The sequence below is a fragment of the Tachyglossus aculeatus genome, chromosome Y3, assembly GCF_015852505.1.
Source record: "Tachyglossus aculeatus isolate mTacAcu1 chromosome Y3, mTacAcu1.pri, whole genome shotgun sequence".
NCBI lineage: Eukaryota > Metazoa > Chordata > Mammalia > Monotremata > Tachyglossidae > Tachyglossus > Tachyglossus aculeatus.
Genome location: NC_052095.1, coordinates 1,726,897 through 1,754,736, shown reverse-complemented (window position 1 = coordinate 1,754,736; position 27,840 = coordinate 1,726,897). Strand labels below are relative to the sequence as shown.

Here is a 27,840-nt window from a genome sequence, read left to right as displayed (position 1 = left end):
GCGCTTACTGTGTGCAAAGCATTGTTCTAAGCTCTGGGAAGGGTACAAGGTGATAATAGTAATAATAATGATAGCATTTATTAAGCGCTTACTGTGTGCAAAGCACTGTTCTAAGCGCTGGGGAGGATACAAGGTGATAGTAGTAATAATGATAGCATTTATTAAGCACTTACTGTGTGCCAAGCACTGTCTGTTCTAAGCGCTGGGGAGGCTACAAGGTGATAACACTAATAATAATGATAGCATTTATTAAGCGCTTACTGTGTGCAAAGCACTGTTCTAAGCGCTGGGGAGGATATAAGGTGATAATAATAATAATGATAGCATTTATTAAGCTCTTACTGTGTGCAAAGCAGCGTGAAGCAGCGTGGCTCAGTGGAAAGAGCCCAGGCTTTGGAGTCAGAGATCAGGGGTTCAAATCCTGGCTCCGCCACTTGTCAGCTGTGTGACTTTGGGCAAGTCACTTAACTTCTCTGTGCCTCAGTTTACCTCATCTGTAAAATGGGGATTAAGATTGTGAGCTCCACGTGGGACAAACGGATCACCTTGTAACCTCCTCAGTGCTTTGCACATAGTAAGTGCTTATTATTATTACTTTTCTAAGAGCTGGGGTGGCTACAAGGTGATAATTGTAATAATAATAATAGCATTTATTAAGCGCTTACTGTGCGCAAAGCACTGTTCTAAGCGCTGGGGCGGTTACAAGGTGATGACGTTGTCCCCCGGGGGGCTCACAGTCTTCATCCCCATTTGACAGAGGAGGGAACTGAGGCCCAGAGAAGTGATGTGTCTTGCCCAAAGTCGCCCAGCTGACAAGTGGCGGAGCCGGGATTTGAACCCATTCATTCATTCAGTCAGTCAGTCGGATTTATTGAGAGCTTCCTGTGTGCAGAGCACTGGACTAAGCAGCGTGGCTCAGTGGAAAGAGCGCGGGCTTTGGAGACAGAGGTCGTGGGTTCAAATCCCGGCTCCGCCACTTGTCAGCTGTGTGACTGTGGGAAAGTCACTTCACTTCTCTGGGCCTCAGTTCCCTCATCTGGAAAATGGGGATGAGGACTGCGAGACCCCCGTGGGACAACCTGATCACCTTGTATCCTCCCCAGCGCTTAGAACAGTGCTTTGCACATAGTAAGCGCTTAATAAATGCCATCATTATTATTATTACAAGTTGGCAACAGATAGAGACGGTCCCTACCGACGACGGGCTCAGAGTCTAGAAAGGGGAGACGGACAACAAAACAAAACAAATAGGCGTCGATATCATCAAAATAGATAAATAGAATTACAGGTCTATATACACATCATTAATAAAATAAACAGAGTAATAAACTACGATGACAACATCCATTCCATTCCTCCCTCGCCTCCTGCATTTCGCAAAACATGACCTCAGGGATCACAGGACCGGGCAGGAAAAAATAACTCCCACGGATAAAGCCACCCGCCCAAACACTTTCAAGGAAACCCTGCACTTGGACGGCGACTAAACAATCAATCCTTCGGCGTTATCTATTGAGCGCTTCTGGTGGGCAGAAATCAGCCACGGGGGAGACCGTTTCCGACCGGATGGGCCGATGGTTCCAGTCTTCCTCTTTTGTCCAGGCTGGGAACAGCTGGCCTAGTGGGTAGAGCCCGGGATCGGGAGTCAGAAGGACCTGGGTTCGAATCCCGCTCTGCCGCTTGTCGGCTGGGTGGCCCTGGGAAAGTCACTTCACTTCTCTGGGCCTCGGTTCCCTCACCTGGAAAATGGAGGATGAAGACCGTGAGCCCCACGTGGGACACGGACTGTGTCTGACCTGACTAGCTTGTATCTATCTCCGCGCTTAGTACAGTGCCTGGCACATAGTAAACGCTTAACGAATGCCATAAAACCCCCCAAAACCAGCTGCTTCCTTCGGGAGCCGGGAGACCCCTCATGGTTATTAAATTTCGACTCCGTCCCGGCCTGCCGTGTGACACTGGAGAGGTCTCTTAACCTCTCTGGGCCTCAGCTTCTTCATCGGGGCTGGGAATCAGAGGTCCTGGGTTCGCTTAGTACAGTGCTCTGCACACAGTAAGCACTCAATAAATATGATGGATTGACTGATTGATTGAATCCCCACTCCGCCACTTCTGTGCTGTGTTATCTTGGGCAAGTCACTTCATTTCCCCTAGAGAGGCCACACAGCTGAGCCTGGAAATCAGAAGGATTAGCTGTTTATTGAGCGCTTACCATGTGCAGAGCACTGTACTAACCCAGAAAGGTGGCTTAGCCTCTCTGGACTTCAACCTCTTCCTCTCTTAGCTTGGGACCCTGAGATTTGGGGCCCATAGAGACCTTAGTAAAGCGTTCAGCACACGGCGCTCACTAAATACCAACGATCGATTGCCGTTTCGTACTCTCCCAGGCGCTTAGTGCAGTGTTCTGCCCACAGAAAGTGCTCAATAAATAGCATTGATGACGAGGATGAGGATGAAAGCCTTTATTGAATTCGCACTGAGGACAGGCTGATGGGGGGAAGTCGCAGCCCGGCCTGGTGGAACGAGCCCCGGGCTGGGAGCCAGAGGACCTGGGTTCTAATCCAGCTCTGCGATCTGTCGGCTGGGTGACCTTGGCCGAGTCATTTCACTTCTCTTAGAGAAGCAGAGCGGCCTAGTGGCGCCGGGGGCAAATCAGTTCCTTCATCTGTAAACGGGGGATTGGATATCTGCCCTCTTTCCCTCTATGGCCGTGTGGAACGGGGACCGTGTCCCATCTTGATCGTTCTGCGTTTTTCCCGGTGCTTAGCACAGTACTTGGCACAGAGCACGATCAGAACAGTCAACCAATCGTATTTATTGAGCGCTTACTGTGTGCAGAGCACTGTATTAAGCGCTTGGGAAGTACAAGTTGGCAACATAGAGGGATGGTCCCTACCCAACAGTGGGAACAAATACCATAATTATCCTTATTATAATCATTATCACAATTATGCAGGCCCCACCTCAACGAAGAATATTCGGTACCTACTTGGGGGCTGGGATCTGAGGCCCGGGGACAAGGGCATTGCGGGTAGTGCTGGTGGAAGATAGGGCATGGCCTAATAATAATAATAATTGTGGTACTTGTTAAGTACCTATTCCATGCCAGGCACTGTACTGAGCGCTGGGGTGGATACAAGCAAATCGGATTGGAACCCACTTGGCTTTAATCCCGGTTTATGGGTGAGGAAACTGAGGCACAGAGAAGCGAAGTGGCTTGTCCGAGGTCACCCGGCGGACACGCCTCGGAGCCGGGACCCCGGGGGAGATTGGGGGCCATTCAGGATGGAGAAGGGGGCCTGGGGTCTGCAGTGTGCCGCGGGCCGGAGGCTCAGGGATGGGGCTGGTGGTTGCGGACGCAGGCCAGATAGTCGCGCACGTCGTCGGGGGAGCTGAGGATGAGGGGGACGTGCTGGAGAATGGTCTCGGGCTCCACATCCAGCACCGGCTGCGTCCCTGTGCTAGCCAGGCCGCCCGCCTGCTCCACGATGAAGGCCATCGGGTTGCACTCGTACAGGAGCCGCAGCTAAGGGAGGAGAGACGCCCGCCCGCCGGGGGCCGAGCAAGGGGGTTTGAGGGAGAGACGCCCACCCTGGGTCATGGCGGTCGTGGGGGGCCGTGCGGGGCGGCCATGGGGTCGCACTTGTGCAGGAGCCACGGCTGAGGGAGAGGCCTACCCCGCGTCACGGGGACACCGGGCCATGGGGGCGGCCATCGGTACGGGAGCCACTTCTGAGGGAGAGATGCCCGCCCTGGGTCATGGCGGTTGCGGGGGGCCGTGAGGGGCGGCCATGGGGTCACACTTGTACAGGAGCCACGGCTGAGGGAGAGGCCTACCCCACGTCACGGGGACACCGGGCCGTGGAGGGCTGTGGGGGGCGGCCATTGGTGCAGGAGCCGCTTCTGAGGGAGAGACGCCCACCCTGGGTCACGGCGGTCGTGAGGGGCGGCCATGGGGTCACACTTATACAGGAGCCACAGCTGAGGGAGAAACCGAGGGACAATCACTGCGGGGCTGTTGGGGGCGGCCATCGGTACAGGAGCCGCTTCTGAGGGAAAGACACCCGCCCTGAGCCATGGCGGTTGCGGGGGGCCATGAGGGGCGGCCATGGGGTCACATTTGTACAGGAGCCACAGCTGAGGGAGAGGCCTACCCCACGTCATGGGGACATTGGGCCGTGGGGGGCTGTGTGGGGCGGACATTGGTACGGGAGCCATTTCTGAGGGAGAGACACCCACCCTGGGTCATGGCGGTTGTGAGGGGCGGCCATGGGGTCACACTTGTACAGGAGCCACAGCTGAGGGAGAAGCCGAGGGACAATCACTGCGGGGCTGTTGGGGGCGGCCATCGGTACAGGAGCTGCTTCTGAGGGAAAGACACCCGCCCTGGGCCATGGCGGCCTCGGGGGGCCGAGCCCGGGGGGCCGTGAGGGGCAACTATGGGGTCACATTTGCACAGGAGCCACAGTGAGGGAGAGGCCTACCCCGCGTCCTGGGGACAACCGCCGTGGGGGGCGGCCATTGGCTCACACTCATACAGGAGCCACAGCCGAGGGAGGAGAGATGCCCACCCTGTGTCATGGGGCAACCATAGCGGGTATGGAGGCCGTGGAGGGCACGGGGCTGCCGCCGGGGACCTTTGATTCATTCATTCATTCAATCGTATTTATTGAGCGCTGTGTGCAGAGCACAGTACTCAGCACTTGGTAAGTACAAGCTGGCAACATATGGAGTCAATCAATCAATCGTATTTATTGAGCGCTCACTATGTGCAGAGCACTGCACCAAGCGCTTGGGAAGCATAGTGTTTTTGTTGTTGTCGTTATGCCATTTGTTAAATGCTTGCTAGGTGTCTTACACTGTTCTAAGCACTGGAAGTGAATTAGGACTGAAGGGTGGCCCAGAGTGGATGCCCAATAATCCGAATCCCAATGATTGTGTCCCCCTCTCCATCCCCCCGTCTTACCTCCTTCCCTACCTGTATATATGTTTGTACATATTTATTACTCTATTTATTTATGTATTTATTTTACTTGTACATATCTATTCTATTTATTTTATTTTGTTACTATGTTTTGTTCTCTGTCTCCCCCTTCTAGACTGTGAGCCCACTGTTGGGTAGGGATTGTCTCTATATGTTGCCAACTTGGACTTCCCAAGCGCTTAGTACCATGCTCTGCACAAAGTAAGTACTCAATAAATACGACATTGATTGATTGATTCTATCTGGGGGGCGTAAAACCTCCAGAAGTGGAAAGAGAAGCCGTCTCTGGTCAACATCCAGCCCTTGCGGCCAGAAAATGTCTCCTCAGTTTACCCCGTGGGTCCAGAGCAGGGGTTTTACCTTGCTCTTCGAGCTCTTGGCATTGGCTGGGTACACTCTACCCCTCATCCCTCACGCTGCAGCTGAAGCCCGGAGGCTCCAGAGTGGGGAATCTTACCCAGCCCTCATGGCTCTGGGTGTTGGGTCAGGTAGAGTCTACCCCGCATCCCTCCTGCTGCAGCTGAAGCCCGCCAGCTCCAGAGCCCCTTGCCCTCGGGGCTCTTGGTGTTGGTAGGGTACAGTCTACCCCTTATCCCTCCGGCTGCAGCCAAAGCCTGCCTTGCCCTTGGGGCTCTTGGCGTTGGCCTGGTCCAGTCTACCCCGCTTCCCTCCCACTGCAGCCGCATCCCACTGGCTTCAGAGCAGGGGGTCTTACCTTGCCATTGGGGCTCTTGGCGTTGGCAGGGTAGAGGAAGATGCCGCCATAGACCAGGGTGCAATGGACGTCGGCCACCATGGAGCCCATGTAGCAGGCCCCGTAGGGAGCGCTTCCGTCCTGCGACACACGGACACTCCGCAATCTGGCGACCGATCCGGCCCACGAGGCTATTTACCGAGCGCTTACAATGTTGCCAACTTGTAATAATAATAATAATAATAATAATAATGTTGGCATTTGTAAAGTGCTCACTATGTGCAAAGCACTGTTCTAAGCGCTGGGGGGGATACAAAGTGATCAGGTTGTCCCATGTGGGGTTCACAGTCTTAATCCCCATTTTACAGATGAGGTAACTGAGGCTCAGAGAAGTTAAGTGACTTGACCAAAGTCACACAGCAGACATGTGGCGGAGTCGGGATTCAAACCCATGACCTCTGACTCCAAAGCCCGTGCTCTTTCCACTGAGCCACGCTGCTTCTCTTGTACTTCCCAAGCACTTAGTACAGTGCTCTGCACACAGTAAGCGCTCAATAAATACGACTGATTGATTGATTGATTGATGTGCCAAATAACGGCTGAGAGCTTGCAGGAGGAAGGTATATGTATTTCATATATATATATATATATACATACATACACATATATACATATATATTCATATATATGTATATATTTCACCTGTATATATGTATATATGTTTGTACATATTTATTACTATATTTATTTATTTATTTACTTACTTATTTATTTTACTTGTACATATCTATTCTATTTATTTTATTTTGCTAGTATGTTTGGTTTTGTTCTCTGTCTCCCCATTTTAGACTGTGAGCCCACTGCTGGGTAGGGACTGTCTCTAAATGTTGCCAACTTGGACTTCCCAAGCGCTTAGTACAGTGCTCCGCACACAGTAAGCACTCAATAAATACAATTGATTGATTGATTGATTGACGATACAACAGAATTAGCAGACGGATGTTCCCCCCCAGAACCCGGTGCTTAACACAGTGCTTTGCAAAGAGTAAGCACTTAACAAATGCCATCATTATTATTATAGCCCTCCGAGGCTCGGGACGGGGCCTTCCCGAGAAGCAGCGTGGCTCAGTGGAAAGAGCCCGGGCTTTGGAGTCAGAGGTCATGGGTTCGAATCCTGAATCCGCCAAGTGTCAGCTGGGTGACTTTGGGCAAGTCACTTCACTTCTCTGAGCCTCAGTTATCTCATCTGCAAAATGGTGATTAAGACTGTGAGCCCCCTGTGGGACAACCTGATCACTTTGTAACCTCCCCAGCGCTTAGAACAGTGCTTTGCACATAGTAAGCGCTTAATAAATACCATCATCATTATTATTATTATTATTATTAGTCTGCTCCTCCGGGGCGACTGTCCTCAGTGGCCAGCACGGTGCTGTACACTCAGTTGACTGTCAGCTCCTCGAGGGCAACGATCAAACCCTATTGGACTCTCCCAACCGGTCAGTACAGTGCTCTGCACAGAGTAGACTGGAAGCCGCTCAAGGGCAGAGAGCGGTTCTACCGACTCTACTGAACGCTCCCCAGTAAGAAGCAGCGAGGCCTAGTGGGTGGAGTCCGGGCCTGGGAGTCTGGAGGACCTGGGTTCGAATCCTCGCTCTGCCACTTGTTTTGCTGGGTGACCTTGGGCCAGTCACTTCACTTCTCTGGGCCTCAGTTCCCTCATCTGGAAAATGGGGATGAAGCCTGTGAACCCCACGTGGGTCAGGGATCGTGTCCAACCCGATTCGCTTGTATCCACCCCAGCGCCTAATACAGTGCCTGGCACATAGTAAGTGTTTAACAAATACAACGGTTAGCAGTAACTGGCTTTCATTTCCCTCATCCTCAGTTCCCTCATCTGGAAAATGGGGATGAAGACTGTGAGCCCCACGTGGGACAACCTGATTATTTTGTATCCCCCCCAGTGCTTAGAACAGTGCTTGGCACATAGTAAGCGCTTAACAAATACCGTCATTATTATTATTATTTTTATTAAGTAAAAAGGCCTAGTGGGCAGAATCCGGGCCTGGGTGTCCGAAGGACCTGGGTTCTAATCCCGACTCCACCACTCGTCTGCTGTGTGACCTTGGACAAGTCACTTCACTTCTCGGCCCCTCGCTTCCCTCATCGGTCAAATGTGGATTGAGACCGTGAGCCCCACGGGGGACAGGGACTGACTGGGTCCAGCCCAATTTGCTTGGATCCATCCCATCATCTAGTACAGTGGCTGGTGCGTAGTAGGCGCTTAACAAATACTACAATGATTATGCTTATTATCTGGGTGGGGGTCCCGGTCCGGTCTGCTCAGCTCTTCTCCCTCCAGCCAGACAGGGCAGGAATGTGCGGGAGACAGGGCCCGGGACTCCATTTTAGAGGATGGAATTCCTGGGGACAACTGGAGACCACCAGGCCCTCTGCCAGGAAATAGACACAGCTCCCCTTCCCTTCCCGCCCCTCCAGCCTTCAGCCCCTTCTGCTCTCCCCTAATCTCTTTCTCTCCCTTCTCCCCCTTTCCTCTTCCCTGTTTTCTCCATCCATCTCCCTTCTCCTCTCCCCTAATCTCCTCCTCCCTCCCCTCCTCTCCTTTCTCCCCCATTTCCCCTCTTCTCTCCTGTTTTCTCTTTCTTTCTTCTCCCGTTTTCTCCATCTCTCTCCCCTCTCCTCCTCCCTTCCCCTCTCCCCTAATCTCCTCCTCCTTCCCCTCCTCTCCCTTCTCCTCTCTTCTCTCCTGTTTTCTCTTACTTTCCTCTCCCCCGTTTTCTCCATCCCCCTCCCTTCTCCTCTCCCCAATTTCCTCCTCACTCCCCTCCTCTCCCTTCTCCCCTCTTCTCTCCCCATTTTCTCCTCCTCCCTCCCCTCCTCTCCTTTCTCCCCCATTTCCCCCTTCTCTTCTGTTTTCTCTTCCATTCTTCTCCCGTTTTCTCCATCTCTCTCACCCTCCTCCTCCCTTCCCCTCTCGCCTAGTCTCCTCCTCCTTCCCCTCCTCTCTTCTGTTTTCTCTTACTTTCCTTTCCCGTTTTCTCCATCCCCCTCCCTTCTCCTCTCCCCTAATTTCCTCCTCACTCCCCTCCTCTCCCTTCTCCCCTCTTCTCTCCCCATTTTCTCCTCCTCCTTCCCCTCCTCTTTCTCCCCTTTTCCCCCTCCTCTCTTCTGTTTTCTCTTTCTTTCTTCTCCCGTTTTCTCCATCTCTTTCCCCTCTCCTCCTCCCTTCCCCTCTCGCCTAGTCTCCTCCTCCTCCCCCTCCTCTCCATTCTCCTCTCTTCTCTCCTGTTTTCTCTTCCTTTCCTCTCCCCTTTTTCCATCCCCCTCCCTTCTCCTCTCCTCTAATTTCCTCCTCACTCCCCTCCTCTCCCTCCTCGCCTCTTCTCTCCCCATTTTCTCCTCCCTTCTCCTCCTCCCAATCTCCTCCTCCCTCCCCTCCTCTCCTTTCTCCCCCTTTCCCCCTCTTCTCTCCTGTCTTCTCTTCCTTTCTTCTCCGTTTTCTCCGTCTCTCTCCCCTCTCCTTCTCCCTTTCCCCTCCCCATATCTCCTCTCCCCTATTCTCCTCCTCCTTTCCCTCCTCTCCCTTCTCCCTTCTTCTCTCCTGTTTTCTCTTCCTTTCCTCTCCACTGTTTTCTCCATCCCCTCCTCTCTCTTCCTCCTTTCTCCTCTAATTCATTCATTCAATCGTATTTATTGAGCGCTTACTGTGTGCAGTGCTCTGTACTAAGCTCTTGGGAAGTACAAGTTGGCAACACTCACCTTCTTTCCCCTCTTCCCCTTCTCCTCTCCTTCTCCCTTTCCCTCTCCCCTAATCTCCTCCTCCTTCCCCTCCTCTCCCTTCTCCCCTCTTCTCCCCTGTTTTCCCTTCCTTCCCTCTCCGCTATCTCCATCCCCCTCCTCTCTCTTCCTCCCTTCTCCTCTAATTCATTCATTCAATAGTATTTATTGAACGCTTACTGTGTGCAGAGCACTGTATTAAGCTCTTAAGTTGGCAACACTCCCCTTCTCTCCCCTCTTCCCCTTCTCCATTCCTCCTCCCTTTCCCTCTCCCCTGATCTCCTTCTCCTTCCCCTCCTCTCCTTTCTCCTCCTTCTCTCCTCTTCACTCCTTTCTCTTCCTTAATAATAAAATAATAATAATGGTATTTGTTAAGCACTTACACTGTGCAAAGCACTGTTCTAAGCGCTGGGGAGGTTACAAGGTGATCAAGTTGTCCCACGGGAGGGTTTACAGTTTTAATCCCCATTTTACAGATGAGGTTACGGAGAAGCTAAGTGACGGGCACAAAGTCACACAGCTGACAGTTGGCGGAGCCGGGATTTGAACCCAGGACCTCTGACTCCAAAGCCCAAAGCTCTTTCCACTGAGCCACGCTGCTCCTTCTTCTTCCTTTCCTCTCTCCCGTTTTCTCCATCCCCCTCCTCTCTCCTCCTCCCTTCTCTTCTCCTCTCATCTCCTCCTCACTCCCCTCCTCTCCCTTCTCCCCTCTCTGTTTTCCTTTCCTCTCCCGTTTTTTCCATCCCCCCTCCTCTCCTCCTCCCTTCTCCTCTGCTCTAACCTCCTCCTGTCCCCCCTTTCCCCTTCCTCCCCTCCTCCCATCCCTCTGCCCTCCCCCTTCCCTCTCTCCATCCTCCTCTCCTTCCTCTCCTCCTCCTTCCCTCTCCCCATCTCTCAGCTAGAGCTGGCAATACAAGAAAATCCTGCCCCACCGATTTCCCGAATTTCCCGGAGGCGTTGGGAAAGGGAAGGAAGGAAGCCTGCGTGTCTGAAATGATCCAGCCCTGGGCCCGGGGTGGAATTCAGATTTCACTAACTCTTTCCTGGCCGGGACTTGGAAAGGGTTACCTATCAATCAGTCAATCAGTCGATTCTCTTTACTGAGTGCTTATTGTGGGCCGAGCACTGTACTAAGCGCTTGGGAGAGTCCAGTACATCAGTATATCAGACACATTCCCTGCCCACAAAGACCTTACAGTATAGAGGGGGAGAGGAAGCAGCAAAGACCTAGTGGATAGAGCCCTGGCCTAGGTAGGAGTCAGAAGGTCCTGGGTTCTAATCCTGACTCCACCACTTGTCTGCTGTGTGGCCTTGGGTAAGTCACTTCACTTCTCTAGGACTCAGTTACCTCACCTGTCAAATGGGAATTGAGACCTTGAGCCCCACTGGGGACAGGGACTGTGTCCAATCCACTGGTGGGTAGGGACCGTCTCTATATGTTGCCAACTTGTACTTCCCAAGCGCTTAGTACAGTGCTCTGCACACAGTAAGCGCTCAATACAATTGATTGAATGAACGAATCCAATTTGCTTGTTTAATAATAATGATGATGGTATTTGTTAAGCGCTTACTATGTGCCATGCACTGTTCTAAGCACTGGGGAAGTTACAAGGTGATGAGGTTGTCCCACGGGGGGCTCACAGGTTTAATCCCCATTTGACAGATGAGGGAACTAAGGCCCAGAGAAGTGAAGTGACTTGCCCAAGGTCACCCAGCTGACAGTTGGAGGAGCCGGGATTTGAACCCATGACCTCCGACTCCAAAGTCCGGGCTCTTTCCACTGAGCTATGCTGCTTCTCAGTGCTCAGTACAGTGCCTGGCACATAGTAAGTGTTTAACAAATGCGTGGCTCAGTGGAAAGAGCATGGGCTCGGGAGTCAGCGGTCATGGGTTCGAATCCCAGCTCCGCCACTTGTCAGCTGTGTGACCTTGGGCAAGCCACTTCACTTCTCCGGGCCTCAGCTACCTCGTCTGTCAAATGGGGATGAAGACCATGAGCCCCACGTGGGATAACCTGATCACCTTGTATCCCCTCCAGCGCTTAGAACAGTGCTTCGCACATAGTAAGAGCTTAACAAATACCATCATTATTCATTCATTCATTCATTCAATCATATTTATTGAGCATTTACTGTGTGCAGAGCACTGTACTAAGCGCTTGGGAAGTGCAAGTTGGCAACATCTAGAGACGGTCCCTACCCAACAGTGGGCTCACAGTCTAGAAGGGGGAGACAGAGAACAAAACAAAACATTAACAAAATAAAATAAATAGAATAAATATGGACAAATAAAATTTAAAAATAGAGTAATAAATATGTACAAATATGTACAAATTATAAGGCAGGGGGATGGGGAGGGGGAGGAGAGGGAGAGGAAGGAGGGGGCTCAGTCATTATTATTATTATTATTATTATTAAATACCATTTAAAAAAAACCCCAAACAAACAAAAAAACCTCTCTTCTCCTCCCAGCCTGATACCCCGGGTTTAGCCCCCATTTAGGCTGACCTGCTGTGTGACTTTAATTATTATTATTAAAATAAATAAGTACGTTACGGGTAGATACATTCATTCATTCAATCGGATTTATTGAGCGCTTACTGCATGCAGAGCACTGGACTAAGCGCTTGGGAAGTACATAAGTAGTGGGGGAGATGGGGGTGGTGATCAATCAATCAATCAATCGATCGTATTTATTGAGCACTTACTGTGTGCAGAGCACTGTACTAAGTGCTTGGGAAGTCCAAGCTGGCAACATCTAGAGACGGTCCCTACCCACAGTGGCCTCACAGTCTAGAAGGGGGAGGCAGAACAAAATAAAACATATTAACAAAATAAAATAAATAGAATAAATATGTACAAATAAAATAAATAAATAGAGTAATAAATATGTACAAATATGTACAAATTATAAGGCGGAGGAGAAGGAGGGGGAGAGGAAGGAGGGGGCTCAGTCATTATTATTATTAAATACCATTAAAAAAAACCCCAAACAAACAAAAAAATCTCTCTTCTCCTCCCAGCCTGAGACCCCGGGTTTAGCCCCCATTTAGGCTGACCTGCTGTGTGACTTTAATCATTATTATTAAAATAAATAAGTACGTTACGGGTAGATACATTCATTCATTCATTCATTCAATCGGGTTTATTGAGCGCTTACTGCTTGCAGAGCACTGGACTAAGCGCTTGGGAAGCACATAAGTGGTGGGGGGCTGGGGGTGGTGATCAATCAATCAATCGTATTTATCGAGCACTTACTGTGTGCAGAGCACTGTACTAAGTGCTTGGGAAGTCCAAGTTGGCAACATCTAGAGACGGTCCCTACACAACAGCAGACTCACACGCTAGAAGGGGGAGACAGAGAACAAAACGAAACATATTAACAAAATAAAATAATATAAAATAAATAAAATAAAATAAAATAAAATAAATAAAATAAAATAAAATAAAGGGATGAGTGAAGGGTGATGAGTAAAGGGAGCAAGTCAAGGCGAAGCAGAAAGGAGAGGGAGAAGACAAAAGGAAGGAATAATCAGGGAAGGCCTCATGGAGGTGAGGAGCCTTCAATAAATTTGGGAAGATGGAGAGAGTTCCTGTCAAGTCAATTGCTTGCTATGTGCCAAGCAAGTTATGTTGCCAACTTGGACTTCCCAAGCGCTTAGTACAGTGCTCTGCACACAGTAAGCGCTCAATAAATACGATTGATTGAATGAATGAATGAACTGCCCAAAACACTGGGGTAGGTAAGAGTTAAGCAGGGGAGACCCAGTCCCTGATAACCACCGTGGGAGGGAGGCCAGTTGTGTTTAATCCCCATTTTACCCGAGGAGGAAACCGAGGAACAGAGCGGTTAAGTGACTTGTCCAAGGTCACACAGCAGAGAAGCGGCGGGACCCGGGTCAGAACAAGAAGCCGCACTGCTTCTTGAGTTCTTAGCCAACTGTTTGTCACCGAGTAAATAACAATAAGGATAATTACAGCTTTGATTAAGAGTTTAGCTATGTGCAAAGCACTTTAGATAAAAGATAAACCAGATTATTTATCTGTTCCTGCCCCACAAGGACGAATCAACACTTTGAGAGTAAAACCGAAGTCACTGGGTCTCTCCCAAAGTAATCGATTGATCAATCAATGGCATTTATCGAGCGCTTACTACGTGCAGAGCACCGTGCTAAGCGCTTGGAAGAGTTCAATTTTAGACTGTGAGCCCACTGTTGGGTAGGGACTGTCTCTAGATGTTGCCAACTTGGACTTCCCAAGTGCTTAGTACAGTGCTCTGCACACAGTAAGCGCTCAATAAATGTGATTGATTGATTGATTGATACAATGCAACAGAGTTGGTAAGACTTGTTCCCTGCTCGCAATGAGAAGCAGCGTGGCTCAGTGGAAAGAGCCCGGGTTTGGGAGTCAGGGGTCCTGGGTTCGAATCCCGGCTCCGCTGCTCGACAGCTGGGTGACCGTGGGCGAGTCACTTCACTTCTCTGGGCCTCAGTTCCCTCATCTGGAAAATGGGGATGAAGACTGTGAGCCCCACATGGGACAGCCTTGATCACCTTGTATCCCCCCAGCGCTTAGAACAGTGTTTGGCACTTAGTAAGCGCTTAACAAATACCAACATTATTATTATTATTATTCTAATTCCGGCTCCGCCACCCGTCAGCTGTGTGACCTTGGGCAAGTCACTTCACTTCGCTATGCCTCAGTGACCTCCTCTGTAAAATGGGGATGAAGACCGCGAGCCCCACCTGGGACAATCGGATCACCTTGTATACACCCCAGTGCTTAGAACAGTGCTCGGCACATAGTAAGCGCTTCACAAATACCATCATTATTAAGAAGCAGCGTGAGTCAGTGGAAAAGAGCACGGGCTTGGGGGTCAGAGGTCCTGGGTTCAAATCCTGGCTTCACTAGGTAATAATAATAATGATGGCATTTATTAAGCGGTTATTATATGCAAAGCACAATTCTAAGCGCTGGGGAGGTTACAAGGTGATCAGGTTGTCCCACGGGGGGCTCACAGTCTTCATCCCCATTTTCCAGATGAGGTAACTGAGGCACAGAGAAGTGAAGTGACTTGCCCAAAATCACCCAGCTGACAAGTGGCGGAGCTGCGATTTGAACCCATGACCTCTGACTCCAAAGCCTGGGCTCGTTCCACTGAGCCAGTCAGCTGAGTGACTTTGGGTAAGTCACTTAACTTCTCTGGGCCTCAGTTACCTCATCTGTAAGTCTGTGAGCCCCCTGTGGTACAACCTGATCACCTTGTATCCTCCCCAGCGCTTAGAACAGTGCTTTGCACATAGTAAGCGCTTAACAAATGCCATCATTATTAATGAGAAGCAGAGAAGCAGTGTGGATTAGAGCCCGGGCCCGGAAGTCAAAATGTCCTGGGTTTTCATCCGGGCTCCGCCACTTGCTGCTACTGGGTGACCTTGGGAAAGTCATTTCACTTCTTCGTGCCTCAGTTCCCTCATCTGTAAAATGGGGATTAATAATGATTAATTGTCATATTTGTTAAGCGCTTACTATGTGCCGGGCACTGTTCTAAGCACTGAGGTAGGTGCTACTTAACTGGGTTGGGCCCAGCCTCTGTCCCCCATGGGGCTCCCAGTCTTCATCCCCATTTTACAGATGAGGGAACTGAGGCCCAGAGAAGTGAAGCGATTTGCCCCAGGTCACACAGCAGAAAAGTGGCAGAGTCGGGATTAGAACCCAAGAAGCAGCATGGCATAGTGGATAGAGCCCGGGCCTGGGAATCAGAAGGTCATGGGTTCTAATCCCGGCTCCGCCTCTTGTCCATTGGGCTGCCTTGGGTAAGTCGCTTCACTTCTCTGTGCCCCAGTTTTCTCACCTTTGAAATGGGGACTGAGACCGTGAGCCCCATGAGGGACGGAGACTGTGTCCAACCCGATTTGCTTGTATCCCCCCCAGCGCTTAGTACAGTGCTTGCCACATAGTAAGTGCTTAACAACTATAATAATAATAATGATGGCATTTATTAAGCACTTACTATGTGCCAAGCCCTGTTCTAAGTGCTGGGGAGGTTACAAGGCCATCAGGTTGTCCCACGGGGGGCTCACAGTCTTCATCCCCATTTTCCAGATGAGGTCACTGAGGCCCAGAGAAGTGAAGTGACTTGCCCAAAGTCACCCAGCTGACAATTGGCGGAGCCGGGATTTGAACCCATGACCTCTGACTCCAAAGCCCGGGCTCATTTCCACTGGGCCACGCTGCTTCTTTAAAATGGGGATAGAGACTGTGTCCAACCCGATTTGCCTGTATCCCCCCCAGTGCTTAGCAATAATAATAATAATAATAATGGCATTTATTAAGCACTTACTATGTGCAAAGCACTGTTTTAAGCCCTGGGGAAGTTACAAGGTGATCAGGCTGTGACACGGGGGGCTCACAGTCTTAACCCCCATTTTCCAGATGAGGTAACTGAGGCCCAGATTACTGCTCTCAACTCTACCCTTTCTACTCAGCTAGACTCACTCGCTCCCCTTTCCCTTCGCCGCTCTCGCACCACTAACCCACAGCCCTGGATCACTGCCACTGTCCGCCTCCTTCGCTCTTATGCTCGAGCTGCTGAACGCTGCTGGCGAAAGTCTAAACACCATGCCAACCTCGTTCACTTCAAGTTTATCCTTTCCTGCCTTAACTCAGCCCTCTCTTCTGCCAGACAAAACTATTTCTCCTCCCTTATTGACACCCATGCCCATCACCCCCGCCAGCTCTTCCGTACATTCAACTCCCTTCTCAGGCCCCCGGTTCCTCCCCCTCCTCCTTCCCTCACCCCCAACGATCTGGCCTCTTACTTCATTAACAAAATTAAATCCATCAGGTCCGACCTCCCCAAAGTCTCTTCCCCCCTTTCTCCAACCCCCCGGCTCTCAACGCTCTCTGCTACTCTCCCATCCTTCCCAGCGGTATCCTCAGAGGAACTCTCCTCCCTCCTCTCAAGTGCTACTCCGGCCACCTGTGCTTCTGACCCCATTCCCTCTCATCTTATGAAATCTCTCGCTCCATCCCTTCTCCCCTCCTTAACTTCCATCTTCAACCGCTCACTCTCCACTGGTTCCTTCCCCTCTGCCTTCAAACATGCCCATGTCTCTCCCATCCTAAAAAAACCCTCTCTTGACCCCACCTCACCTTCTAGTTATCGTTCCATATCCCTCCTACCATTCCTTTCCAAACTCCTTGAACGAGTTGTCTACACGCGCTGCCTAGAATTCCTCAACAACAACTCTCTCCTCGACCCCCTCCAGTCTGGCTTCCGTCCCCTTCATTCCACGGAAACTGCGCTCTCAAAGGTCACCGATGACCTCCTGCTTGCCAAATCCAACGGCTCATACTCTGTTCTCGACCTCTCAGCTGCCTTTGACACTGTGGACCACCCCCTTCTCCTCAACACGTTATCTGACCTTGGCTTCACAGACTCCGTCCTCTCCTGGTTCTCCTCTTATCTCTCCAGTCGTTCTTTCTCAGTCTCTTTTGCAGGCTCCTCCTCCCCCTCCCATCCTCTTACTGTGGGGGTTCCCCAAGGTTCAGTGCTTGGTCCCCTTCTGTTCTCAATATACACTCACTCCCTTGGTGACCTCATTCACTCCCACGGCTTCAACTATCATCTCTACGCTGATGACACCCAGATCTACATCTCTGCCCCTGCTCTCTCCCCCTCCCTCCAGGCTCGCATCTCCTCCTGCCTTCAGGACATCTCCATCTGGATGTCCGCCCGCCACCTAAAGCTCAACATGTCGAAGACTGAGCTCCTTGTCTTCCCTCCCAAACCTTGTCCTCTCCCTGACTTTCCCATCTCTGTTGACGGCACTACCATCCTTCCCGTCTCCCAAGCCCGCAACCTTGGTGTCATCCTCGACTCCGCTCTCTCATTCACCCCTCACATCCAAGCCGTCACCAAAACCTGCCGGTCTCAGCTCCGCAACATTGCCAAGATCCGCCCTTTCCTCTCCTTCCAAACCGCTACCCTGCTAATTCAAGCTCTCATCCTATCCCGTCTGGACTACTGCACTAGCCTTCTCTCTGATCTCCCATCCTCGTGTCTCTCTCCACTTCAATCCATACTTCATGCTGCTGCCCGGATTATCTTTGTCCAGAAACGCTCTGGACATATTACTCCCCTCTTCAAAAACCTCCAATGGCTACCGATCAATCTGCGCATCAAGCAGAAACTCCTCACCCTGGGCTTCAAGGCTCTCCATCACCTCGCCCCCTCCTACCTCACCTCCCTTCTCTCCTTCTACTGCCCAGCCGGCACCCTCCGCTCCTCCACCACTAATCTCCTCACTGTACCTCGCTCTCGCCTGTCCCGCCATCGACCCCCGGCCCACGTCATCCCCCGGGCCTGGAATGCCCTCCCTCTGCCCATCCGCCAAGCTAGCTCTCTTCCTCCCTTCAAGGCCCTGCTGAGAGCTCACCTCCTCCAGGAGGCCTTCCCAGATTGAGCCCCTTCTTTCCTCTACCCCTCGTCCCCCTCTCCATCCCCCCGTCTTACCTCCTTCCCTTCCCCACAGCACCTGTATATATGTATATATGGTTGTACATATTTATTACTCTATTTTTTATTTATTTATTTATTTTACTTGTACATTTCTATCCTACTTATTTTATTTTGTTCGTATGTTTGGTTCTGTTCTCTGTCTCCCCCTTTTAGACTGTGAGCCCACTGTTGGGTAGGGACTGTCTCTATGTGATGCCAATTTGTACTTCCCAAGCGCTTAGTACAGTGCTCTGCACATAGTAAGCGCTCAATAAATACGATTGATTGATTGATTGATTGAAGCAACTTGCCCAAAGTCACCCAGCTGACAATTGGCGGGGCCGGGATTTGAACCCATGACCCCTGACTCCAAAGCCCCGGCTCGTTTCCACTGAGCCACGCTGCTTCTTTAAAATGGGGACCGTGAGCCCCACGTGGGACAGAGACTGCGTCCAACCCGATTTGCCTGTATCCCCCCCGGTGCTTAGTACAGTGCCTGGCACATAGTAAGTGCTTAACAAATCTAATAATAATAAGAACTCGTGACCTTCCGCCTCGCAAATTCATGCTCTGTTCACTAGACCAATCAATCAATCAATCAATCGTATTTATTGAGCGCTTACTGTGTGCAGAGCACTGTACTAAGCGGTTGGGAAGTCCAAGTTGGCAACATCTAGAGACAGTCCCTACCCAACAGTGGGCTCACAGTCTAAAAGAGGGACCATCATCATCATCATCATCAATCGTATTTATTGAGTGCTTACTATGTGCAGAGCACTGTACTAAGCGCTTGGGAAGTACAAATTGGCAACATATAGAGACAGTCCTTACCCAACAGTGGGCTCACAGTCTAAAAGGACCAGACTGTGAGCCCCATGTGGGACCGGGATTGTGTCCAGCCCGATGGTCTTGTATCCACCCCAGCGCTCAGGACAGAGCCTGGCAAATAGTAGGCGCTTAACGGAGGCCATAAAGGCCCTCCCTGGCCTTCCTCCGTGCCCGCAGTCGGAAGCCCTCTTCCTCACCGCAGGAAATTTCTTCTTCTGGACGTAGTCGGTGGTGGCAGCGTCGAAGTATTTGGCATACCCTTCGTTCAGGCTAAAGATCTTGCCCCTTTTCTTGATTTTCACATCTCTCTCCACCAGCACGAACTCTCCGAGGGAAATGGGGATTAAGACTGGGAGCCCCCTGGGGGGATAACCTGATCCTATGTGACTTTGGGCAAGTCGCTTCACTTCTCTGGGCCTCAGTTCCCTCGTCTGGAAAATGGGGATGAAGACTGGGAGCCCCCCGGGGGGACAACCTGATCCTGTGTGACTTTGGGCAAGCCGCTTCACTTCTCTGGCTCTCGGTTCCCTCGTCTGGAAAATGGGGATGAAGACTGGGAGCCCCCCCGGAGGGACAACCTGATCCTGTGTGACTTTGGGCAAGTCGTTTCACTTCTCTGGGCCTCAGTTCCCTCGTCTGGAAAATGGGGATGAAGACTGGGAGCCCCCCGGGGGACAACCTGATCCTGTGTGACTTTGGGCAAGTCGTTTCACTTCTCTGGGCCTCTGTGACCTCATCTGGAAAATGGGGATGAAGACTGGGAGCCCCCCGGGAGACAACCTGATCACCTTGTAACCTCGCCAGCGCTTAGAACAGTGCTTTGCACATAGTAAACACTTAATAAATGCCATTTTTATTATTATTATTATTATCACGAGCTCAGGAGAGTTCCCTGCAAGTAGCGAATGCTCAGTACAGTGCCCCGCAGGCACTTAGTACAGTGTCCTGCAGGCAACCTGAGTTCAATACAGCACCCCACCTGCAGCAGGAGCTCAGTAATAATAATAACGATGGCATTTATTAAGCACTTACTATGTGCCAAGCACTGTTCTAAGCGCTGGGGAGGTTACAAGATAATCAGGTTATCCCACATGGGGCTCACAGTCTTCATCCCCATTTAACAGATGAGGTAACTGAGGTTCAGAGAAGTTAAGTGACTTGCTCAAGGTCACAGAGCAGACATGTGGCAGAGCCAGGATTAGAACTCGTATCCTCTGACTCCCAAGCCCGGGCTTTTTCCACTGAACCACGTTGCTTCTCTACAAATGATGGCATTTTGTTAAGTGCTTACTATGTGCAAAGCACTGTTCTAAGCGCTGGGGAGGATACAAGATGGTTAGGTTGTCCCACGTGGGGCCTCATTTTAATCTCCATTTTCCAGATGAGGTCACTGAGGCCCAGAGAAGTGAAGTGACTTGCCCAAAGTCACCCAGCTGACAGTTGGTGGAGCCGGGATTTGAACCCACGACCTCTGACTCCAAACCCCGGGGTCTTTCCACTGAGCCACGCTGCTTCTCTGTGGGAGAAGCGGGTGCCCAGTAATAATGATAATGATGGCATTTGTTAAGCGCTTACTATGTGCAAAGCACTGTTCTAAGCGCTGGGGAGGTTATATGGTGATCAGGTTGTCCCCGGGGGGGCTCACAGTCTTCATCCCCATTTTCCAGATGAGGGAACTGAGGCCCAGAGAAGTGAAGCGACTTGCCCAAAGTCACCCAGCTGACATTTGGCGGAGCCAGGATTTGAACCCACGACCTCTGACTCCAAAGCCCGGGCTCTTTCCACTAAGCCATGCTGCTTCTCTGTGGAAGAAGTGGGTGCCCAGTAATAATAATAATAAAGAATAATAATAATAATAATGATGGCATTTGTTAAGCGCTTACTATGTGCAAAGCACTGTTCTAAGTGCTGGGGGGGATACAAGGTAATCAGGTTGTCCCACGTGGGGCTCACAGTCTTCATCCCCATTTGACAGTTGAGGGAACTGAGGCCCTGAGAAGTTAAGTGACTTGCCCAAGGTCACACAGCAGACATGTGGTGGAGCTGGGATTTGAACTCAGAGCATCTGAGTCCAAAGCCCGGGCTCTTTCCACTGAGCCATGCTGCTTCTCTGTGGAAGAAGCGGGCGCCCAGTAATAATAATAATAATAATAATAATAATAATAATAACAATAATAATAATAATAATAATAATAATGGCATTTATTAAGTGCTTACTATATGCAAAGCACTGTTCTAAGCTCTGGGGAGGTTACAAGGTGATCAGGTTGTCCCCTGGGGGGCTCACAGTCTTCACCCCCATTTTCCAGATGAGGTCACTGAGGCCCAGAGAAGTGAAGTGACTTGCCCAAAGTCACCCAGCTGACATTTGGTGGAGCCAGAATTTGAACCCAGGACATCTGACTCCAAAGCCCGGGCTCATTCCACTGAGCCATGCTGCTTCTCTGTGGAAGAAGCGGGCTCCCAGTAATAATAATAATAATGATAATGGCATTTATTAAGTGCTTACTATGTGCAAAGCACTGTTCTAAGCTCTGGGGATGTTACAAGGTGGTCAGGTTGTCCCACGGGGGGCTCACAGTCTTCATCCCCATTTTCCAGATGCGGTCACTGAGGCCCAGAGAAGTGAAGCGACTTGCCCAAAGTCACCCAGCCAACAGTTGGCGGAGCTGGGATTTGAACCCACGACCCCTGACTCCAAAGCCCGGGCTCTTTCCACTGAGCCACGCTGCTTCTCTGTGGAAGAAGTGGGTGCCCAGTAATAATGATAATGATGGCATTTGTTAAGCGCTTACTATGTGCAAAGCACTGTTCTAAGCGCTGGGGAGGTTATATGGTGATCAGGTTGTCCCCCTGGGGCGCTCACAGTCTTCATCCCCATTTTCCAGATGAGGTTACTGAGGCCCAGAGAAGTGAAGCGACTTGCCCAAAGTCACCCAGCTGACAGCTGGCGGAGCCGGGATTTGAACCCATGACCTCTGACTCCAAAGCCCGTGCTCTTTCCACTGAGCCACGCTGCTTCTCTGTGGAAGAAGCGGGTGCCCAGTAATAATAATAATAATGATGATAGCATTTATTAAGCGCTTACTATGTGCAAAGTAAGCACTGGGGAGGTCAGCGTGGCTCAGTGGCAAGAGCCCGGGCTTTGGAGTCAGAGTTTACGGGTTCGAATCCCAGCTCCACCAATTGTCAGCTGGGTGACTTTGGGCAAGTCACCTCACTTCTCTGGGCCTCCGTTCCCTCATCTGGAAAATGGGGATGAAGACTGGGAGCCCCACGTGGGACCCTCTGATCACCTTGTAACCTCCCCAGCACTTAGAACAGTGCTTGGCACATCGTAAGTGCTTAACAAATGCCATTATTATTATCATTATTATTATTATTCATCAAGCATATTTATTGAGCGCTTATTGTGTGCAGAGCACTGTACTAAGCGCTTGGGAAGTCCAAGTTGGCAACATCTAGAGACAGTCCCTACCCAACAGCGGGCTCACAGTCTAAAAGGGGGAGACAGAGAACAAAACCAAACATACTAACAAAATAAAATAAATAGAATAGATATGTACAAGTAAAATAAATACATAAATAAATAGAGTAATAAATCTGTACAAACATATATACATATATACAGGTGCTGTGGGGAAGGGAAGGAGGTAAGACGGGGGATGGAGAGGGGTATATGTGTGCGTGGCACCATTCTACGCTCTGGGTAGATCCAACAATAATAATAACGATGGTATTTGTTTGTACATATTTATTACTCTATTTATTTATTTATTTATTTTACTTGTACATGTCTATTCTATTTATTTCATTTTGTTAGTATGTTTGGTTTTGTTCTCTGTCTCCCCCTTTTAGACTGTGAGCCTGCTGTTGGGTAGGGAACGTCTCTATATGTTACCAACTTGGACTTCCCAAGCGCTTAGTCCAGTGCTCTGCACGCAGTAAGCGCTCAATAAAGATGATTGATGATGATGGTCAGGTTGTCCCACGGGGGACTCCCAGTCTTCATCCCCATCTTGAAAAATAAATCGTCCAAGGGGGAAGCAGGAGAGGCTCGGGAGAGGGAAGCGGGGCCGAGGGGTGGGCGCCTACCGGGTTGAGCATGAAGCAGTCGACGCCTTGGCTGCTGGACAGGGCCACGAGGGTGGCACTGCCGTAGAGAGCGTAGCCCGCCGCCACCATGTTGCGTCCAGGCTGCAGGGCGTCCTTCTCCGAGGGCTCCTCGTCTGAGGTCTGGGGAGGAGGCGAGAGGGCCGGGGGGGATCCGGCCCGGTGGCCAGTCCGTTGACACCGGGGTGGGAATGGAGGGGCACCGAGCCCGGGAGGGGACACCGAGGCAGGCCGTCGGGCCCGAGAAGCCAGGCCTGAGGCCGCTAGGCCCGGGCAGGCTGCTGTGGCCCATCAAGCGGCCTGGCCCGGTGGCAAGACCCCGGCCTTACGAGCGTCTCTACATGTTGCCATCTTGTACTTCCCAAGCGCTTAGTACAGTGCTCTGCACACAGTAAGCACTCAATAAATACGATTGATTGATTGAATCAAAGGACGGGGATTCTAGTCCCACTTGTCTGCTGCTGGGTGACCTTGGGGAAGTCACTTCCCTCCTCTGGGCCTCCATTAAGAATAATAATAATGATTATGATGGCATTTGTTAAGCACTTCCTATGCACGTGGCACCATTCTACGCTCTGGGTAGATCCATCATCAATCGTATTTATTGAGCGCTTACTGCGTGCAGAGCACTGGACTAAGCACTTGGGAAGTACAAGTTGGAAACATATAGAGACAGTCCCTACACAACAGTGGGCTCACAGTCTAAAAATCCAATTATAATAATTAATATAATAGTATATTATAATAGACGATTATATTATAATATAGTATATTACATATACCATATAATATACTATAATACTATACTATACTATACTATACTATACTATACTATACTATACTATACTATAATATAATATAATATAATATAATATAATATAATAATATAATATAATATGATATGATATGATATGATATAATATAATATAATATAATATAATATAATATGATATAATATGATATAATAGACTATTAATATAATAGTCTAATTATCCAATAATAATAATAACGATGGTATTTGTTAAGCGCTTACTATGTGCGTGGCACCATTCTACGCTCTGTGTAGATCCAATAATAATAGTAACGATGGGATTTGTAAAGCGCTTACTATGTGCGTGGCACCGTTCTACGCTCTGGGTAGATCCAATAATAATAGTAACGATGGGATTTCTAAAGTGCTTACTATGTGCGTGGCACTGTTCTACACTCTGGGGTAGATCCAATAAGGATAATAATGATGGTATTTGTTAAGCGCTTACTATGTGCGTGGCACCGTTCTACGCTCTGGGTAGATCCAATAATAATAATAATGATGGCATTTGTTAAGTGCTTACTGTGTGTGTGGCACCATTCTACGCTCTGGGTAGATCCAATAATAATAATAACGATGGCATTTGTTAAGCGCTTACTATGTGCATGTGGGGTAGATCCAATAATAATAATAACGATGGGATTTGTAAAGCGCTTACTATGTGCGTGGCACCATTCTATGCTCTGGGGTAGATCCAATAATGATAATAATGATGGTATTTGTTAAGCGCTTACTGTGTGTGGGGGGGGTAGATCCAATAATAATAATAACGATGGGATTTGTTAAGCGCTTACTATGTGCATGTGGGGTAGATCCAATAATAATAATAATGATGGTATTTGTTAAGCACTTACTATGTGCGTGTGGGGTAGATCCAATAATAATAATGACAATGGGATTTGTAAAGCGCTTACTATGTGCATGGCACCGTTCTACGCTCTGGGTAGATCCAATAATAATAATAACGATGGCATTTGTAAAGTGCTTACTATGTGCGTGGCACCATTCTAAGCTCTGGGGTAGATCCAATAATGATAATAATGATGGTATTTGTTAAGCGCTTACTATGTGCGTGGCACTGTTCTAAGCTCTGGGGTAGACCCAATAATAATTAATTAATTAATTCATTCATTCATTCATTCATTCAATCGTATTTATTGAGCGCTTACTGTGTGCAGAGCACAGTACTAAGCGCTTGGGAAGTCCAAGTTGGCAACATCTAGAGACAGTCCCTACCCAACTGCGGGCTCACAGTCTAGAAGAGGGAGTCAGACAATAAAACAAAACATATTAACTAAATAAAATAAATATGTACAAGTAAAATAAATAAATAGAGGAGTATAGAGTATAAATAAATAGAGAATAAATAAATAGAGTATAAATAAATAATAATGATGGTATTCGTTAAGCACTTGCTATGTGCATGGCACCGTTCTAAGCTCTGGGGTAGATCCAATAGTAATAATAATGATGGTATTTGCTAAGCGCTTACTATGTGCGTGGCACTTTTCTAAGCTCTGGGGTAGATCCAATAATAATTCATTCATTCATTCATTTATTCATTCATTCAATCGTATTGAGCACGTACTGTGTGCAGAGCACTGTACTAAGCACTTGGGAAGTACAAGTTGGCAACATATAGAGACGGTTCCTACCCAACAGCGGGCTCACAGTCTAGAAGGCAGAGTCAGACAATAAAACAAAACATATTAACAAAATAAAATAAATATGTACAAGTAAAATAAATAAATAGAGGAGTATAAATAAATAGAGTATAAATAGATAGAGTATAAATAAATAATAATGATGGTATTTGTTAAGCGCTTACTATGTGCATGGCACTGTTCTAAGCTTTGGGGTAGATCCAATAATAATTCATTCATTCATTCAATCGTATTTATTGAGCGCTTTGTGTGCAGAGCACTGTACTGAGCGCTTACTGTGTGCAGATCACTGTACTAAGCGCTTGGGAAGTACAATTTGGCAACATCTAGAGACGGTCCCTACCCAACAGCGGGCTCACAGTCTAGAAGGCAGAGTCAGACAATAAAACAAAACATATTAACAAAATAAAATAAATATGTGCAAGTAAAATAAATAGAGTATAGAGTATAAATAAATAGAGCATAAATAAATAATAACGATGGCATTTATTAAGCGCTTACTATGTGCGTGGCACCATTCTAAACTCTGGGATAGATCCAATAATAATAATAACGATGGTATTTGCTAAGCGCTTACTATGTGCGTGGCACTTTTCTAAGCTCTGGGGTAGATCCAATAATCATTCATTCATTCATTCATTCAGTCAGTCAGTCAGTCGTATTTATTGAATGCTTACTGTGTGCCGAGCACTGTACTAAGCGCTTGGGAAGTACAAATTGGCAACATCTAGAGACGGTCCCTACCCAACCGCGGGCTCACAGTCTAGAAGGGGGAGTCAGACAATAAAACAATACATATTAACAAAATAAAATAAATAGATTAAATATGTACAAGTAAAATATATAAATAGAGTATAAATAAATAATAATGATGGTATTCGTTAAGTGCTTACTATGTGTGTGGCACCGTTCTAGGCTCTGGGATTGATCCAATAATAATAATAATGATGGCATTTGTTAAGCGCTTACTACGTGCGTGGCACCGTTCTACGCTCTGGGTAGATCCAATAATAATAATAACGATGGTATTTGTTAAGCGCTTACTATGTGCCAAGCACTGTTCTAATCGCTGGGGAGGTTACAAGGTGATCAGGCGGTCCCACGTGGGGCTCATAGTCTACACCCCCATTTTCCAGATGAGGGAACTGAGGCCCAGAGAAGTGAAGCGACTCACCCAAAGTCACCCAGCTGACAAGCGGCCGAGCGGGATTTGAACCCGTGACCTCTGATTCCCAAGCCCGGGCTCTTCCCACTGAGCCCCGCTGCTTCGTCTGGAAAACTGGGATTAAGATCAGGAGCCCAAAGTGGGACCCCCTGATGACCTTGCATCTACTCCAGTGCTTAGAGCAGTGCATGGTACATAGTAAGCGCCTTAAGAAGCAGCGTGGCTCAGTGGAAAGAGCCCGGGCTTTGGAGTCAGAGGTTCTGGGTTCAAATACCGCCACTTGTCAGCTGGGTGACTTTGGGCAAGTCACTTCACTTCTCTGGGCCTCAGTCACCTCATCTGGAAAATGGGGATAAAGACTGTGGGACAACCTGATCAATGGGGATGGAGACCATGAGCCCCAAGGGGGGCAACCTGATTACCTGCTATCCCCCCCAGCGCTTAGAACAGTGCTTGGCACATAGTAAGCGCTTCACAAATGCCAACGTTATAATTGTCTCCCCCTCCTAGACTGTGAGCCCACTGTTGGGTAGGGACTGTCTCTACATGTTGCCAACTTGGACTTCGCAGACCGCTTAGTACAGTGCTCTGCACACAGTGTGCTCAATAAATACAACTGATTGATTGATTATTGAGGTCACACAACAAGTAGTGGAGACACATTCCCTGCCCAGAAGGAGCTTAGAGTCCGCAGGGGGAGACAAGCGATGGCGTGAGCCAGTTGTTGGGTCGGGACCGTCTCTATATGTTGCCAACTTGGACTACCCAAGCGCTTAGTACAGTGCTCTGCACACAGTAAGCGCTCAATAAATACGATTGAATGAATGCGTTAGGTTTTGTTTTGTTGTCTGTCTCCCCCTTCTAGACTGTGAGCCCATTGTTGGGTAGGAACCGTCTCTATATGTTGCCGACTTGGACTCCCCAAGCACTTAGTACAGTGCTCTGCACACAGTAAGCGCTTAATAAATACGATTGAATGAATGAGTTAGGTTTTGTTTTGTTGTCTGTCTCCCTCTTCTAGACTGTGAGCCCGTTGTTGGGTCGGGACCGTCTCGATATGTTGCCGACTTGGACTCCCCAAGCGCTTAGTACAGTGCTCTGCACACAGTAAGTGCTCAATAAATACGATTGAATGAATGAGTTAGGTTTGGTTTTGTTGTCTGTCTCCCCCTTCTAGACTGTTAAGCCAGTTGTTGGGTCGGGACCGTCTCTACGTGTTGCCGACTTGGACTCCCCAAGCGCTTAGTACAGTGCTCTGCACACAGTAGGTGCTCAATAAATACGATT

At 49.1% G+C, this 27,840-nt stretch overlaps 1 protein-coding gene across 1 annotated transcript in view; it reads right to left on the bottom strand.

Moving 5' to 3' along the window:
* Positions 1-3,317: 3,317 nt before the first annotated feature.
* The window catches only part of LOC119946735 (fructose-1,6-bisphosphatase isozyme 2), a 42,552-nt gene continuing 18,029 nt past the window's right edge, over positions 3,318-27,840 (bottom strand). The window contains exons 5-8 of the mRNA XM_038768163.1: positions 22,895-23,036; positions 18,998-19,134; positions 5,700-5,819; positions 3,318-3,526 (exon numbers count right to left, since the gene is read on the bottom strand). Of these exons, the coding sequence (XP_038624091.1) occupies positions 3,332-3,526; positions 5,700-5,819; positions 18,998-19,134; positions 22,895-23,036 (594 nt within the window). The 3' untranslated portion in view covers positions 3,318-3,331. The remainder of the gene's footprint in view (positions 3,527-5,699; positions 5,820-18,997; positions 19,135-22,894; positions 23,037-27,840) is intronic.